The sequence below is a fragment of the Mastacembelus armatus genome, chromosome 16, assembly GCF_900324485.2.
Source record: "Mastacembelus armatus chromosome 16, fMasArm1.2, whole genome shotgun sequence".
NCBI lineage: Eukaryota > Metazoa > Chordata > Actinopteri > Synbranchiformes > Mastacembelidae > Mastacembelus > Mastacembelus armatus.
The window spans coordinates 24,569,174-24,587,428 of NC_046648.1; the positions used below are offsets into that span (position 1 = coordinate 24,569,174).

At 49.5% G+C, this 18,255-nt stretch overlaps 1 protein-coding gene across 1 annotated transcript; it reads right to left on the reverse strand.

Annotated features, from left to right (window-relative positions):
• Positions 1 to 1,734: 1,734 nt before the first annotated feature.
• thbs3a (thrombospondin 3a) lies at positions 1,735 to 16,579 on the reverse strand. Its single transcript, XM_026317315.1, has 23 exons — positions 16,115 to 16,579; positions 14,386 to 14,592; positions 13,815 to 14,068; positions 13,202 to 13,304; positions 12,991 to 13,017; positions 12,791 to 12,873; positions 9,246 to 9,297; positions 9,009 to 9,157; positions 8,787 to 8,924; positions 8,160 to 8,234; positions 7,925 to 8,077; positions 7,533 to 7,643; positions 7,090 to 7,197; positions 6,857 to 7,016; positions 6,616 to 6,734; positions 6,307 to 6,359; positions 5,964 to 6,145; positions 5,595 to 5,773; positions 5,433 to 5,481; positions 5,132 to 5,328; positions 4,852 to 5,024; positions 2,856 to 2,995; positions 1,735 to 2,565 (listed from the first exon to the last, which is right to left on the reverse strand). Exons 1-23 carry the CDS (start codon positions 16,194 to 16,196, stop codon positions 2,504 to 2,506), a joined length of 2,856 nt encoding a protein of 951 aa, XP_026173100.1. The 5' UTR covers positions 16,197 to 16,579; the 3' UTR covers positions 1,735 to 2,503.
• Positions 16,580 to 18,255: the final 1,676 nt, after the last annotated feature.

Consider the following 18,255-nt stretch of genomic DNA (forward strand, 5'->3'; position numbering starts at 1 on the left):
CATCCTGCAGGGTTTACCAGGTTAAGTTGTTGGCCCTTTAAGTGTGAAGCAGGGCCCCTCCACGCCTCACTGAGCAGCTCTTCCAGCCTTTGTTGGTGTTCAGAGGAGGGAGGGGAGGAGGACGGTCCGGACCAAAAACCAGGACTGACGGACAGAGACCCTCCACAGACCAGAAACCACAGGACGGTGCAGAGACAGAGGAGCTGCTGCTCACAGGTGAGTCCAGGTTTCTCTTTTTCTGCAGCAGCCACACTGATCCAGACTTTACCAAGTGAGGGTGTGAGAGCGTTAAACAACAATAACCTCTGAGGTCGTTGTCAAGATTTTAGTTTATATCCCAACAATCCGATTTATCAGGTGAATCTGGTGCAAACAGAAGGAAAGGAGCTGAGTCAGGGGCATCTGGACAGCTGCGGTTATTTTACTGCTTTAGATCTTTGTTACTATGATTCTTCTTTTATCACGTTAATCTGAAACTTCATCAGTTTGTCCACTTGTTTTACCAAACCAAGGCTTCTAGGGCCCAGTGACATCGAGGCTTTTGTTAGAAACTGAAGTGACCAACGACACAGACGACGGTTCAGATAAATGAATGTGAGCAGCATCTTTGTGCTCACATTCATTTATCAGTAAACACCGACTTCAGGCTGTTTCTGCAGACTCCAGGTCCCGGTTTCTGTCCTGACCTGCAGTGAGAACCGTGGGGCTGTATATACACAGGTGTCTTGTCTTTGTAAACTCTGTCCGATCAGATCAGGCTGTCCCAGGTGGACTCCAGTCAGGTTCTGGACATGTCTCATGAAGCAGCTGAGTCCAGTTTGGAGTTTATAAAGGACAGATTTCAGTTTTTGATGTTTTCACCTTGTTGTTGTGGTCACTGAGTGTAGAAACTGAGATTTGATCTAACAAATTCAATAGAACATGAAAGTACGACCCAGGACAGAAACAAAGACTTTCTGAAGTCTCTGGGATTTCTGGACTCTGACCTGTGGTTTGAGCTGCAGCTTTAATCATTAGAGCAGTAGAGCAAAGTTTGGTGCTGTCACACAGAAAAGACTGATTCAGTCACTGTAAACCGTCTTCATCCCATGTGTGTGTTTCAGGGTGTGTGCCGTGATTCCTCCCGGGGTCGGGCAGGTCCGGGATGCGGTGCACTGTTGTCACATTCTCCCTCCAATATTGCACTCGTCCCGGCCTCCCCGGCCCCGGGGTCCCGACCATCATTGCAGCAGGAGAAAAGGGACCAGGGCCCAGACGGACGAGGTAAAACAAAGCATTTCCTAAATGTTTTTATTATTTCCACAGGCTGCGTTCACCTGGTCCACCTGCATATGTGGTCCTAGATCCGATTCCTATCTGAGTGTGTGTGTGAGCTCCGTCAGAACGGTCAGATCAGAATCCATGTGGTCGTTTTAACGTCTCCCTCCTCTGCACATGTCACCTGTCGTCATCATTCAGTGTGGGAAACATCAACATGGAGGAGGGGGGGCAGTGGAGAGACCAGGACGCTTCACATTGGTTGGACATTTATGGAGAAGCTCCTGATGGAGCCAAACTGGAAGGAACATATGGGAACCCAGCAGCTTTGGAGGAAACTGAGCACAGATGATGATGTTGTTCTTCACATGTCAGTTCAGTCTGTCAGGCCTTATTTTGAAAGAAAAAACTAAATGTATTTAGTTCAAATCGATCAAACCACATTTTAAAAAATTCAGACTAAAGCGACAGTTTTAGGAAAATTCGAGGGTGAGAGTTTATTTCAACAAACATATGTACAGAAACATTTAAAAGCACTTTTCATTTGGGCTCTCCCCTGGGTACGGCAGCCTGACAGTTCTCAGCAGGGTCATCTGGGTTTGCACTTTTCTAATAAACTAAAAACAAAAAAGATAAATTCCAAAATAAAATGTCCACTGAACAGCTAAGGAAGCTACCTGGTGATAGTTTGGTGGATCTTGGGAATTCTTCCTCTTCCATAAACCAGGACTTTTCCTCACTGCAGTTTTCTCTGACATGTAACTCCCATTAATGTGAAGCTCTGTGATTGGCTGTTTGTTAACAAATTGCACCTTGGGAGTTGTAGTTGACTCTGTGACCTCTTTCAGTGAAACAGACTGGACCTTGAAACAGCTCCTCTTTGATTCATACATGGAAACACAAATTAACTGGACTGGAAAGGAGGCGTCTAAATGTCACACAGACCAACACTGATGGTGCGTTCAGGGGCACCGTGACATTTCTTGTGAAGGCATTTCTGCACTAATGACGTGGTCTGGTCCTACAGTTTGAGACCTGGTTTCAGGGTTCTGGTTAGAGCCAGGTTTGGACAATGAATGTCCTCACAGAGATCACTCTACTAATGTGTGTGTGTGTGTGTGCGTGTGTGTGCGTGTGTGTGCGTGTGTGTGCGTGTGTGTGTGTGTGTGTGTGTGTGTGTGTGTGTGTGTGTGTGTGTGTGTGTGTGTGTGTGTGTGTGTATGTGCGTGACCAGTCCGTCTGCAGCTCAGACATGAATGTGCATCAGAACTTTTTTGCGGTGGGACTGGAAGTCTTCAGGCACCGTGTCTGAAATCAAACAAAGCAGCAAAATCGCTCATGAACATTTGGTGACATCAAGTTAAAGTTCAGAATCTTCCACCTGTGATTACTGAGGACGTCCTGATCAAGTCCTTCTGGCCCTGATCCCGATCCAGCTCCTTGGTTACGTGCTGGTACTGATTCTGATCTGATCTGACTTTGTAACATGTTTCTCACAAGCTACCTGATCCAAACACTACCTGATCTGACGTGGATTAAAGTGTAAGTGAAGAATATGAAACCAATGAGATCCTCTAAGACGGACTCAGAGCTCGTACCGTTACACCTGTAGCGCAGGTTGGACCAGATGATGTTCTCCTGGGAGAAGCAGAAGACGCCGAGCCTGCCTCCTCTCATCGTGGTGTCCGTTACTACGCCGGAGTCCGCCACCATGTCTGTCCCCTCAAACAGCTTCACCCTGAAACACAGACACGCCAGGTCAGAAAACAAACGCTCCCCAAGACAAACACCAGGACATTTTGGGTTGGAAACAAAAACTCTCCTGTTCACCGATCAGTTCGTTTTAGAAGTGATTTTCAGATTTTACAGATCACATTTAAAGCACTTCGTGGTTCCAGTCCCAGCTGAACTTCCAAACAAGAGATCTGGACTCTCCTGGCTCTGTCTAAAGGAGAGCTGGCTTTCTCAGTCCAGGGCCCTCAGATCTGGACCTCCTTCCCTGAGGCCCTCGGACTCTCAGAATCAGTGATTTACAAAGCTTTATTGTGGTTCCACAGTATGCACAGAAACATGCAGAGGATGGACATGTTCCTCCAGGTCTTTGGTTAGAACCACGCACAGGTAAATATCTCTGAAGATTAATAAATAAATGGATTAAACTAAGAATATACAACAGACAATAAATCAGAAATATAAAAATCCCAGACTAGAAGCGTCTACGACCAGTATAGAGGATTTTAGTCTCCAGGTTTATTATTAGTGTTATTGTTATATATTCAGTGCATCGTATCAGGAGTTTAATTCAGACCTTAAAACTTTAACTGCAGCGTCAGAGCTGAACTGTGGTCGGATTTAAAAAGATCCTGGGGCGAGAGAGGGAGAGGAGAAAAGCCTCTGTTCTCTCTCTCTTCAGCTCCGTGAATAGACTTTCTACAAAAACCTCCTCCTCCTTTCTTTCCTTTCTCTCATGACCGACTGAAGAATGTGAGTCCAGACTTTTTACATCTGCTGCCGGTTCCAGGAAACATCAACTCAGAGTGCGAGGACTGGTCCTTTATATCAAGAACCGAGCCTTTGAAATAAAAAGCAGAGTAACATGCAGACAAACCGTCCTCACTCTGAGCAGCCTGATCTTTTCACTTCATATCGTCAGTAGTTAAACTTTACTGACACTTTACAGCTTCAGTGTGGTCCCACACCGCGTTTCATGGGATGAAGCTCTGCACAGCGTCTCTCCGTCTGATCTGCATATCAACGGCTGCCGAGGCGGATTCTTGCCAGGGCTTTGGTCGTCATGGAGACGAGTACAATAGAGTACCGGGGGGCCCCGGGGCCACAAAGAAGTTTCAGAGGAGAAAGAATGCAATAAAAAGAAAAGAGAGAGAGACGAAAAACAGTCGAGACGAGTGCAAGAGACACAGACTACAGGCTGACAGAGTACTACAGAGTACTGCAGTATCTACAGGGTACTGCTGTTTTGTTCCATACAATACTGCAGTATTTGTTTTAAAGAGTTCTGTATCATCTGAACTATAAAGTACTGTAGTATTTGTACATCTATACAGACAAGTGCAACAGACACAGACTGTGGACTGAGAAAGTACTACAGAGTACTCCAGTATCACATTAACACTATTATACTACAGAGTGATACAGCATAGTACTGTTCTACACACTGTCCAAAGGACACAGACAGGCTGACAGAGTACTGCAGCATAAGTACTGCAGAGTACTGCCATGATAAGATAGCATCATACTGCAGTACAAGTATCAAAATACTTGTAGAATAGTTGTAATAAGTGTAGTCCACCTGCAGGTCCAGTCCAAAATCTAGTCCACCTGTAGTTCCAGTCCAAAATCTAGTCCACCTGCAGGTCCAGTTCAGGGCCAATCCAAGCACTGGTCCAATTCATGGTCTAGTCCACCCACAAGTCCAGTCCAAGGTCCAGTCTACCTGCAGGTCCAGTTCAGGGTCTAGCCCACCTGCAGGTTGAGTTCAAGGTCTAGTGCACCCGCTAGTCCAGTCCAAGATCTAGTCTACCTGCAGGTCCAGTTCAAAGTCTAGTCCACCCACAGTCCTGGCTGTGGTCTTACCTGATGTATCCGACCTGCGGCCGGTGCGTGAGCTGCCAGCGGTACGAGGTTTTGTCCTTCCAGCCAACATTTCGCGGGTCCTTCCAGAGCAGCTTCACTTCTCCAGGCGTGTCCCCGGTGTGCCACAGGGCGTTACGCAGAAACTCTCCTGGCCCAGTTCGAGATTTCACTGCCTGCAGACAGACGCAGCGTTCAAAGCGTTTATTAGGGTCTTTGCTGTTTAGTTTAGTAAAAAATATCTGCGAACAGTAGAAGACAGCAGAGGTTGGTCAGTAGAAACCTTGAGCTGCAGGGCGGGCTGGGCCATGGCTCTGAAGGGGATGGACTGCCAGTACGCCTGCTCCGTCTGTTTCCACATCACCACATAGAAACTGGAGGAGTCCTGATAACCGAAGATGAATCCTGTGTAGTCATCGTCCGTCACCGTGTTGACGTGGAACGTCCCCTCGAAGTCGACGCCATTGAACGCTGTGTAGCCTGCAGACACAGAACAGGACACGGTCTACTCCAGTACCAGGACTGAGGGTCGCTTTGTCCTGCATTAACTAAGACTGAAAAAAAAAAAGAAAAACAGCACGTACCCACAGCTAGACCAGGATCGCTGTTCATCGTCTGAACAATCTCCATCCCCTGAAAAGTAGCAACAACCTTAAGGTCAGAATTAACTTCAGAAAAACCTGTTACAAGTTAAACAGGACTAACAAACCTGCAGTGCTGCAATCTGTTTTAGTGTTTTCAGTCACCTGATTAAGAACCACCCAGTTGGGGTCGATCTGGGCGTCTCCCTCTGGGTCCAGGATGACGGTCTGATAGGCCCTGAAGTCTGTCAGGGTGACCTCAGCGCTCTCTGGACACGCGTCAATCAAATCCATCACAGCGTCATTGTCGAAGTCGTTCTCACAGACGTCTCCGACACCGTTCACTGGGGACGGACAGACAGTATCACAGACAGGTCCAGAACTGTTCGGTATTTAATTCAAGCAGCAACAATGGTGGAGCGACCTGTGGTCTTCATGGCACTAACACTGACAAACTCCGACTGTTTGCTGATGATCTACCTATTTCCCACAGAGTCTTTCTGTGTGTTTAAACCTCTTTCCTCAGACCACTACCGTCAGAGTCTTTCTGGTTGGGGTTGACAATCAGTCGGCAGTTGTCGTAGTCGTCGAGGACGCCGTCGTTGTCGTCATCGTGGTCACAGTCGTCTCCGAGGCCGTCGTTATCAGAGTCCAGCTGGGAGCTGTTGGGGATGTCGGGACAGTTGTCTCTGCTGTCCTGTAGACCATCCCCGTCCCTGCAGTGAGACACAAATACACAGTGTGTGTCTTTTTATTGATGTTTATTTGAAACTGTTGGGGGGACATCTCTTTCTTCAGGGTTCGGGACAAGGGGCTAAGGGATCCGTTATGTTAACGAGTGTCCTGACAAGTACGGAGAGAAACATGTTGGACATACGTGTCCTGGTTGGTGTCACAAACGTCTCCCACCAGGTCGTTGTCGATGTCCGTCTGAAAAAGAGAGAAGACACACTGTGACCTCTGACCTGCCTGGTCCAGTGCTATAGTACATTATCACAGTTTTATCCCTGATGCAGGAAACACAAACAAGAATTAATGTTTATTTTTCATGTTCTACAAACTTTAGATGTTCGATGTAACATGAGCTCAGATAAACGTGGTACTGTAGAAGTATAAAGTACCTCAAACATGTACTTATGTACTATACTTGAGTGGTCTTGAGTACATGTCCCCAGGCTCACTGTACCTGCATGGGGTTGCTGAGTTCAGGACAGCTGTCGCAGGCGTCTCCGACTCCGTCCCTGTCCCTGTCTGTTTGCATCGGATTAGGAACCTTCGGACAATTATCCAGAACGTTGGGAATACCTGGACGGACGGACACACGGACACAGAGACACACACACACACACACACCTCAGTTTAACTGCTGACAAGCGTGTACCTGTGACGGCCCTGAACCCTCTGGGGACAGATTGGTCGTATCTCACCATCTCCATCGATGTCCTGGTCGCAGGCGTCCCCCTGTCCATTGTTGTCGGTGTCCTTCTGGTCACTGTTGGGGACGTTGGGACAGTTGTCACAGGCGTCTCCGAACGAATCGCTGTCTGAGTTCTGCTGGTCTTTGTTAGGGACCAGCCGGCAGTTGTCCTGAAGGACAGAGGACACGTGATCACATGACCATAGCACAGCTAACAGCGACTACACACCCACACTGTCTCACCTCCACGTTTTTGATGCCGTCTCCATCTGCGTCCTCGTCACACTGATCTCCGATCCCGTCGATGTCGGCGTCCTCCTGACCAGAGTTGGGTGTGAACACACAGTTGTCCTGGTGCACAGGGACAGAAAATCATTATGAGACAACACGAGACACTGAACAAGGTACAAACAGAGATCGGTTCAGGAACCAGTTCACCACAGACAGAAACTGGATATTATTTTCAACATCAGTGCAAGATTGACCTGGTACACACTTTGATTTTCTAAACTCTTTGATAATCCACTTCATAAAGTCTTTGATACCCTATAAATCTTTAGCAGAGAGTCTGTCTTATTTCTTTGTGTCCTCGTTATTTGTTCTCTGTACATGCAGGAGTTACGATTGGACGTTGAATGTCCATAGAAAGTGCAGTGTGAAAATGAAGCTGCAGTAACTTCTCTGACCTGTTTGCAGTGTTTGTCGTTGTCCATGCAGGGCAGAGGGCGGTCTGGATAACCATCGATGTCTGTGTCCACGCCACACGTGTGTCCATTGCCCGCCCAGCCAACGTTACACTGGAACACAACAGACAAACAAGAGTCCAATGTCATTTTACAGCCCGATGTCACACTGCAAATAACAATCTGTACGGCATCGGTCCTTAATCAGAACACAACCACGAGTTTGTCTGGAAATGGATTTTATGCACCGATGGATGATGGGAATATTTTCTACTCTTTAAAAACTTTGCTTCCTCTTTAAATGTCTCTCAAATAGCAAACAAGTCTCAGAAGACCCGTGGCCCAAGTGTCACCATGGTGTCTGATAGTCCAGATGCTGTGGGGTCGGCGCTCACCCTGCAGGCGACCTCTCCGTTCCTCTCCATGGTGCAGTGAGCGTTGACGTCACAGGGGTTAAAGGTCAACGCCGCACACGACTTCCTGGGAAAACAACCTGCAGTCTGGTTACCAAGGAAACCAGGCTTACAGCCACCACACTTGTACGAACCCTGAGAGGAAAAGAGAGAAGCCGGTTTTCAGGCTGGTGTCCACCAGAGGGCGCTGAAAACCTGAGCAGAAACAGGAACTCACCACAGTGTTGACACAGACAGAGTTGGACACGCAGGCGTCTGGTAGATCTACACACTCATCGATATCCACACAGTCCTGACACACACACACACACACACACACACACACACACACACACACACACACACACACACACACACACACACACACACACACACACACACACACACACAGTATCGTTAGTATTATTATTACTGTTCATTGGTACAAACATAAAAACTCAACACACAAACTACTTTATTTTTTTTTACATTTCTGTTCCTCCTTTTTTCTAGTGTCTTTAAAAAACTTTGAAGACATATGATGAGTTTTAAAGACACTGTCACACATGACTGACGTTGTACCCCCATAAATCCACAACACGCAGTGGCACAGAAAGCAAGAACCTCCACCACCATACACAATGAAGTGATTACTGGGTGTTTGTATGTGTATGTACATCTACATTACACTGTGTGGACCAATTTTAGATCTTTTTAGGGACATGTAAACCTTTGCACTTTCAAACAGACATTTAAGGGTCCAGATCTGGTTTTAGGGTCCAGGTTAGAACCAGGATTAGGCTAGGGTTGGGGTTAGGAACAGTGTCCTCACAATTGTAGTGAGACATGTTTGTGTGTGAGAGACCTGTTTGTGAGTCTTAGCGTACTCCAGTCCAGTTCCAGCTAGAGGGGCCCCCCACAGGCCTGGAGGACAGGGCTGACAGGTGAACCCCCCCAAAGTGTTTACACAGGCTTCAGGAGAGAAACAGGGCTGCAGCTCACACTGAGGGGAAGGAGGGGGGTGAGGTTAGTGTTCACCTGTAGTTCACCTGTTCACCTGTCTGACATTAAAACCGTTCATGATTACCTCGTTAATGTCCTGACAGTGCGTCCCGTTGCCGGTGGTTCCAGGTGGACAAGGTCCACAGGTGTAGCCCGGATACTGCAAACTGTCCATACAGGACACACCTTTATAGCAGGGGCTAGGAGAACAGCGGGAACGGGGCTCATGGAAACCTGCAGAGAGAGGAAGTGACTGGCTTCAATCAGGTCCTCAGGTGTGAAACAAGTTTATTTATATGTGGACAAAAAGCTCCTGACTCACCACAAACCTGACACTCCAGGATGGTGTTCCTGATCAGAGACATCTCCTTCACCTGAGGACCAGAGGACACATTCAACAAGAAACTCACCTGTTCTTTAATGTCCTGTCACCGCTCTCTGTCTCACCCGCTCTGTCTCACCCGCTCTCTGTCTCACTTGCTCTCTCTCTGTCTCACCCGCTCTCTCTCTGTCTCACCCGCTCTCTGTCTCACCTGCTCTCTCTGTCTCACCCACTCTCTGTCTCACCTGCTCTCTCTCTGTCTCACCCGCTCTCTGTCTCACCCGCTCTCTCTCTGTCTCACCCGCTCTCTCTCTGTCTCACCCGCTCTCTCTCTGTCTCACCCACTCTGTCTCACCTGCTCTCTCTCTGTCTCACCCACTCTCTGTCTCACCCACTCTCTGTCTCACCTGCTCTCTCTCTGTCTCACCCGGTCTCTGTCTCACCTGCTCTCTCTCTGTCTCACCCGGTCTCTGTCTCACCTGCTCTCTCTCTGTCTCACCCGCTCTCTCTCTGTCTCACCCGCTCTCTGTCTCACCTGCTCTCTCTCTGTCTCACCCGCTCTCTGTCTCACCTGCTCTCTCTCTGTCTCACCTGCTCTCTCTCTGTCTCACCCGGTCTCTGTCTCACCTGCTCTCTCTCTGTCTCACCCGCTCTCTCTCTGTCTCACCCGCTCTCTCTCTGTCTCACCCGCTCTCTCTCTGTCTCACCCGCTCTCTCTCTGTCTCACCCACTCTCTGTCTCACCTGCTCTCTCTCTGTCTCACCCGCTCTCTGTCTCACCCGCTCTCTCTCTGTCTCACCCGCTCTCTCTCTGTCTCACCCGCTCTCTCTCTGTCTCACCCGCTCTCTGTCTCACCCGCTCTCTCTCTGTCTCACCCGCTCTCTCTCTGTCTCACCCGCTCTCTGTCTCACCTGCTCTCTCTCTGTCTCACCCGCTCTCTGTCTGTCTCACCCGCTCTCTGTCTGTCTCACCCGCTCTCTGTCTCACCTGCTCTCTGTCTCACCCGTTCTCTGTCTCACCTGCTCTCTGACTGTCTCACCTGCTCTCTCTCTGTCTCACCCGCTCTCTGTCTCACCCGCTCTCTGTCTCACCCGCTCTCTGTCTGTCTCACCCGCTCTGTCTCACCTGCTCTCTCTCTGTCTCACCCGCTCTGTCTCACCCGCTCTCTGTCTGTCTCACCCGCTCTGTCTCACCTGCTCTCTCTCTGTCTCACCCGCTCTCTCTCTGTCTCACCCGCTCTCTCTCTGTCTCACCCGCTCTCTCTCTGTCTCACCCACTCTGTCTCACCTGCTCTCTCTCTGTCTCACCCACTCTCTGTCTCACCCACTCTCTGTCTCACCTGCTCTCTCTCTGTCTCACCCGCTCTCTGTCTCACCCGCTCTCTCTCTGTCTCACCCGCTCTCTGTCTCACCCGCTCTCTCTCTGTCTCACCCGCTCTCTCTCTGTCTCACCCGCTCTCTGTCTCACCTGCTCTCTCTGTCTCACCCACTCTCTGTCTCACCTGCTCTCTCTCTGTCTCACCCGCTCTCTGTCTCACCCGCTCTCTCTCTGTCTCACCCGCTCTCTCTCTGTCTCACCCGCTCTCTCTCTGTCTCACCCACTCTGTCTCACCTGCTCTCTCTCTGTCTCACCCACTCTCTGTCTCACCTGCTCTCTCTCTGTCTCACCCGGTCTCTGTCTCACCTGCTCTCTCTCTGTCTCACCCGGTCTCTGTCTCACCTGCTCTCTCTCTGTCTCACCCGCTCTCTCTCTGTCTCACCTGCTCTCTCTCTGTCTCACCCGCTCTCTCTCTGTCTCACCCGCTCTCTCTCTGTCTCACCCACTCTCTGTCTCACCTGCTCTCTCTCTGTCTCACCCGCTCTCTGTCTCACCCGCTCTCTCTCTGTCTCACCCGCTCTCTCTCTGTCTCACCTGCTCTCTCTCTGTCTCACCCGCTCTCTGTCTCACCCGCTCTCTCTCTGTCTCACCCGCTCTCTCTCTGTCTCACCCGCTCTCTGTCTCACCTGCTCTCTCTCTGTCTCACCCGCTCTCTGTCTGTCTCACCCGCTCTCTGTCTGTCTCACCCGCTCTCTGTCTCACCTGCTCTCTGTCTCACCCGTTCTCTGTCTCACCTGCTCTCTGACTGTCTCACCTGCTCTCTCTCTGTCTCACCCGCTCTCTGTCTCACCCGCTCTCTGTCTCACCCGCTCTCTGTCTGTCTCACCCGCTCTGTCTCACCTGCTCTCTCTCTGTCTCACCCGCTCTCTCTCTGTCTCACCCGCTCTCTCTCTGTCTCACCCGCTCTCTCTCTGTCTCACCCACTCTGTCTCACCTGCTCTCTCTCTGTCTCACCCACTCTCTGTCTCACCCACTCTCTGTCTCACCTGCTCTCTCTCTGTCTCACCCGCTCTCTGTCTCACCTGCTCTCTCTCTGTCTCACCCGCTCTCTCTCTGTCTCACCTGCTCTCTCTCTGTCTCACCCGCTCTCTCTCTGTCTCACCCGCTCTCTCTCTGTCTCACCCACTCTGTCTCACCTGCTCTCTCTGTCTCACCCACTCTCTGTCTCACCTGCTCTCTCTCTGTCTCACCCGCTCTCTGTCTCACCCGCTCTCTCTCTGTCTCACCCGCTCTCTCTCTGTCTCACCTGCTCTCTCTCTGTCTCACCCGCTCTCTGTCTCACCTGCTCTCTCTCTGTCTCACCCGCTCTCTGTCTCACCCGCTCTCTCTCTGTCTCACCCGCTCTCTGTCTCACCCGCTCTCTCTCTGTCTCACCCGCTCTCTGTCTCACCTGCTCTCTCTCTGTCTCACCCGCTCTCTGTCTGTCTCACCCGCTCTCTGTCTCACCTGCTCTCTGTCTCACCCGTTCTCTGTCTCACCTGCTCTCTGACTGTCTCACCTGCTCTCTCTCTGTCTCACCCGCTCTCTGTCTCACCCGCTCTCTGTCTGTCTCACCCGCTCTGTCTCACCTGCTCTCTCTCTGTCTCACCCGCTCTCTGTCTCACCCGCTCTCTGTCTGTCTCACCCGCTCTGTCTCACCTGCTCTCTCTCTGTCTCACCCGCTCTCTGTCTCACCCGCTCTCTGTCTCAGCTGCTCTCTGTCTGTCTCACCTGCTCTCTCTCTGTCTCAGCTGCTCTCTGTCTGTCTCACCCACTCTCTGTCTCACCTGCTCTCTCTCTGTCTCAGCTGCTCTCTCTCTGTCTCACCCGCTCTCTGTCTCACCTGCTCTCTGTCTCACCTGCTCTCTCTCTGTCTCACCTGCTCTCTCTCTGTCTCACCCGCTCTCTGTCTCCCTCGCTCTCTGTCTGTCTCACCCGCTCTCCGTCTGTCTCACCCGCTCTCCGTCTCACCCGCTCTCTGTCTCACCCACTCTGTGTCTGTCTCACCCACTCTGTCTCACCCGCTCTCTCTCACCCACTCTGTCTGTCTCACCCACTCTGTCTCACCCGCTCTCTGTCTCACCCGCTCTCTGTCTCACCCACTCTGTGTCTGTCTCACCCACTCTGTGTCTGTCTCACCCACTCTGTGTCTGTCTCACCCGCTCTGTCTCACCCGCTCTCTGTCTCACCTGCTCTCTGATGTCCTGTCGCAGCTCTCCAAGGATCTGATTGAAGATGATGAGCTGACCAATCAGAGCCTTGGTGTGATCACCTGACAGGAGAGACACAAACCAACATGATCGCCAGGTGAACTCAGGTGAGCTGAAGTGAAACTGATCAGTTGTTATTGACTTGTTACTGAATGTGACAGTACTGGACGTGAACTTACCCAGGATGGAGTTGATCTCCCCATTCACTGAAAAATACCGACTTACTGTCAGGTTCCATCAACATCACACACGTATTGATTATATTTATCTACGTTTGTCTCCACATAAACTAAAGTATAAAAAATAAACGACTGTGATGTTACCGTCAGGTAACACTGACCACCTGACTCCTGCCACATGTAAGAGAGTTAAGGTGTGAGGTCAGCTCACCTGAGTTGGAGGCTGAAGCATCTCCCTGGAAAGGACAGTCAGTCAGGGCACCGGCTTTAGCAACACTGCCCCCTAGTGCCAGTCTGAGGGATTCTACTGCCCCCTATGAGCCACGGACAGAAACATGAAAACAACATTGGTACAGCGATTTGGTGAAGTGTGTCATTTCAGCAGAGAACGTTGGATCTTTACCTGAGGTCAGAAACTGTCAGAAAAACTGAAACTCTGGAACCAGACCAGCAGACTACTTAAGGATGTTGATAACAAGACAAAGGCTGTGGTTCCACACCACCTTTTACAGAAGTCTATGGTATTAAGAGAAGTTCAAGAATGTAATAATAGAAAATCATAACATCCATTTGTACATTACTACATAAATTTACAGTAATATCCAAATACCGATGGGGAACTTTTGAGTGTAACACCGTTTTATAGTTGTGTTATAGTTTACACTGTGTGCTGTACTGTACCTGTAGTCCACATAGTCCTTCATTTTTAATGACTGTAGATTAATAATGTGAAATCAGAGTTTTATTGTTTAAAATGACAGAATAAAGTGTAAACCTGGAACCTCTGTGCACATGTAGATTATCTAGACCGGCCTCTGTCTGACCTGGACTCGGGCGTAGGCCTTCTGCCCGTGTCTGATCTCCACCATCTCTGCCTCCCGGGGCAGGGGGACCAGCAGCGGCAGGCCCTGGCTGGAGTCGACCAGTCGGCAGTCGACAAAGAGCTCTGCGTTCATGTTGTCCCGTTGCAGGCCCCCGAGCCTCAGGATGATGGAGTGAGTCCGCCCGTCGGCCACGTTGGCGTTCTGCAGGTTAACGGTGTGCAGCTTCCCGTCAGCTCTGATGTAACGAACCAGGACTGGAGGACAAGAGGAGCTGGTTTACAGGGACACTATTTTCTGTTACCACACTGAAGAGGTGTCACTTCCTTTCCTTCCACCTTATTTTCCTTCCTTGTCTCCTCCTGACTAGTGAGTTTCCTTAAAATTAAATCCTAAATTCCTCTACCAAGAACCGTTTCCACTGACTGAACTATTCAAACCACTGGTGTGTTTGGATGGAAACATTCTCCATGTCTGCTGCTTCATTTTACACACGTTTACCCAGAATTCAGTCTGATAGATCTGAACCTGAATTTAGAGTCTAATAATGTAGGTCAGTGCAGCTTCTACCAACCTTTATTGATCTTCCCCATGACAGCGAGCTCCAGGTACTTCCTGTTGTCCTGTTTACTGTAGAGACCCAGCAGGACTCCGCCCAGCTTCACCGGCAGCCGAAACGTTGACACCACATAAACGTCACTGAGCGCGCTCAGACCACCGGACAGCTTCTCCACAGCTGCAAGACTCTGCTTCGAGTCCTGAAGACTCAACACGTCGATGACTGAGGAGGACCCAGAGGAGCAGAGTATGTCAGTGTGTTCCAGCTGCTACTTCACAACAATCAATAATTATTGATGAAATAATAAAAACATGAAAGACAAAAACCTTTAGCTTCTTAATTTTATCAGTAAGATTAATTAAACCATGGGGACACGTTGTGATGATTCTCAATCTGAAAGTATTCTGGAGCTGCAACTACCAATCAATCAATCAATCAATCAATCAAGCCACTATTCTCAGACTGAATAATCATGGAGAGTTGTTTCTCTCCCCCAACACCTTTCAGTGACTCAGCCATGGCCTCGGACTTGGAGGTGCTGATTCTCATCATGGCCCCCTCACACTTGGCTGCAAACCTCCCCAGTGCACACTGAAGGTCCTGGCTTGATAAAGCGAACAGAACCACATCATCTGCAAAGAGCAGAGATGAGATCGTGTGTCCACCAAACTGGACCCCCTTCGACCCCTGACTGCACCTAGAAACTCTATCCATAAAAATGACCGGTGAGAAAGGGCCGCCCTGACAACATGAGTCCAACATGCACCGGAAATGAGTCCAACATGCACCAAAAACAGGACATGGTCGACTGCCTTCTCCAAGTCCACAAAACACAACTGGACTGGAAAATTCCTATGACTTCTTGAGGACCCTGGTGAGGGTTCAGAGCTGGTCCAGTGTTACACGACCAGGACGAAAACCACATTGTTCCTCCTGAACCTGAGGTTTGACTATCACGCCATTTCAGAGGGAAGTACTGTTCTCAGTACTTGTATCTCACAGCTGTGGTTACTTTTCAGACTAATAATAGAAAATACAATAAACCAACAAGAAATATCACAGATAAGACGAAGAAATTAGCTCCATCAGCAGCAATACATCACCAATCAATAGATCAATAATTATCACCAATCAATAGATCAATAATTCTAAACCAATACATCACCAATAAATAGATCAATAATCATAAACCAATACATCACCAATCAATAGATCAATAATCATAAACAATACATCACCAATCAATAGATCAATAATCATAAACCAATACATCACCAATCAATAATCATAAACCAATACATCACCAATCAATAGATCAATAATCATAAACCAATAACATTATTCTGAAATTGACTCGTTCTGGATCATTTTACTTTTTTTAAATATTAGTATTTTGAAATGACTGAAGCTGATCGATTGTTAAAATAGTTAAAGATTAACTTTTTGTCCTCTGATTAATCGATTATTGATCGAACCGGGACTTCCTGTCATAATAAATTTGAAGTAATTTTGTTACATGTACTTTTACTTCATAAATACTCCGGCTGAGTAATCCTGTCTCCACTGAAACAACAATTAATGGAAGTGAAACTGTGTGTATGTAGTAGAACACAGTACAAATACACACTGAGGTGAAGTTAAAATACTCAGGTGTAGTACAAGTACCTCTGCAGTACTTCAGTAAAAGTACTCAGTTCCAGTTTTAAAGCCTGCTTAAACTGATCCGTCAGTTCGGTGTCGGTACCTTGAACGCCCGGTTGATCCGGGACTCCCGTCGTCAGCTGCACACAGATGATGCACAGCAGAACCGGGACACTCCAACCCATTCTCCGAAACCGAGGGAACCGGACCAGGAGGAAGGGTTAACCGAACCAAGATAAGTGGAGAACCGAATCTAAAGACCGCAGAGGTGAGGAGACCCGGGTCGGTGAGTCACCGGAGCAGCAGCAGCTGTCAGCGGGGAACCAGAGGAGAACCGGAGACCAGATTTCGTGCAGGCAGCGGGATCCGGAGCTCCAGGACGGATTTGCAGAAAGTTTCAGTCTGGAGGACCGGGGGTGGGGGGGACTGGGTCCACACCGAGTAACTGCTGCGCGGAGCGGGGCAGGGAGCAAACACGGAGCCGGAGAGAGAACCGACGGACCGACCGACCGGAGGACAAACCGACGGTCCGTTCACGCGCAGGAGAATACTGCTACTGAAAATACTAGGAGGCTCGCGCACGCGCAGTGGTTTGAATAAAGCGCGCTCCCGAAGAAGAGACTACTGACATGATGGAAACATTAAGACTGGACCCTGGTTCTGTTTGTGTGTGGGAAAGACTAAGACTGGACCCTGGTTCTGTTTGGTTCTGTTTGTGTGTGAAAGGATAAGACTGGACCCTGGTTCTGTTCTGGTTCTGTTTGTGTGTGGGAAAGACTAGGACTGGACCCTGGTTCTGTTCTGGTTTTGTTTGTGTGTGTGAAAGACTAGGACTGGACCCTGGTTCTGTTCTGGTTCTGTTTGTGTGTGTGAAAGACTAGGACTGGACCCTGGTTCTGTTTGTGTGTGTGAAAGGCTAAGACTGGACCCTGGTTCTGTTCCGGTTCCGTTTGAGTGTGGGAAAGACTAGGACTGGACCCTGGTTCTATTTGTGTGTGAAAGACTAGGACTGGACCCTGATTCTGTTTGTGTGTGTGAAAGGCTAAGACTGGACCCTGGTTCTGTTCCGGTTCTGTTTGTGTGTGGGAAAGACTAGGACTGGACCCTGATTCTGTTTGTGTGTGTGAATGGCTAAGACTGGACCCTGGTTCAGCAGCTCCTCAGACCATCAGACTGGTGTCAAAGGTCAGGAGCTGCTCTCCATTTGGTCCTGCTCCACAGAGGACCCAGACCCAGACTATGAGACCCCCCCATTACTGCAGGTTCGGATTTCGTGGCAGGGAAAGTCCAGTTCAGGTCTGATGACAGAACACACCAGAGACGTACTGCGGGGATCACACAGAACAGACCGTGGACCAGCATTCTGGGGCCCCTGATGATCCGGGCCCTGGGGGAGGGCCACCCTGGTCCTGATCATCCACATGGAACTGGGCGCTGCCTGCTATAAAATGCAAACTGGGAGTGTTTCTGTGGAAAAGGGCCAAACTGGCAGATCCAGAGATGAAACCAGGGGAACAAAGACCTGAGGATCTGAAGGGAGTCAGTCTGTGCGGTTTCCTCCGCTCACACTTCAGGACTGTTTGTTTCGGAGTTGCCCTGGAAACCGGTGCTTAACAGCAGGTGAGGGGAGGGAGGAAGCTGCAGCTCCTCCGCCCCCCAACGTCTCCTCCCCCTGTGGGAGGCGCCACACGCTCGGCCTGTGGGGACTGAGCTCTGGTTGAGGGATCCACGGGAGAAAGAATCCAGCTGCTCACAGCTCCGATCAGAGGGCGAAACACTGCGACAGTCAGTAAACAGCAGCCAGGCAGGATTCCTGACTGATGGTGTCATGTGCAGCTGTACCTCCCCAAGGTCCAGACCCGGTCAGGACTGGTGGAGACTAAGAGTGGGGGGTGGGGGGGTTTGAGGGAGGCGTTTGGCTCTGCGGGCACGCTGAACTCAAAATACTGTGTTTCCAGAAACTCCCTCTCTGCTGTTGCAGTTTATCTGGGGCCCATTATACTGGAGGGATGATCCGTCAGAGGACTGGTCCGCTGGACCCCCCCCCAGTTCCTCAGACTGACTGTGCACTGTGCAAAGATGGGACCTAACTGAATCCAAATCTTTAGAGACTCCTGAGCAGCTTCAACAGGTTTTAACAGGTTTGGGCAACAAAAGATAAAACTTGATATTTGGTTAATGACACAACTAATAATTTACCAGACTCACCTGATCACCATGGATCCTGGTGGATCCACAAAGAAC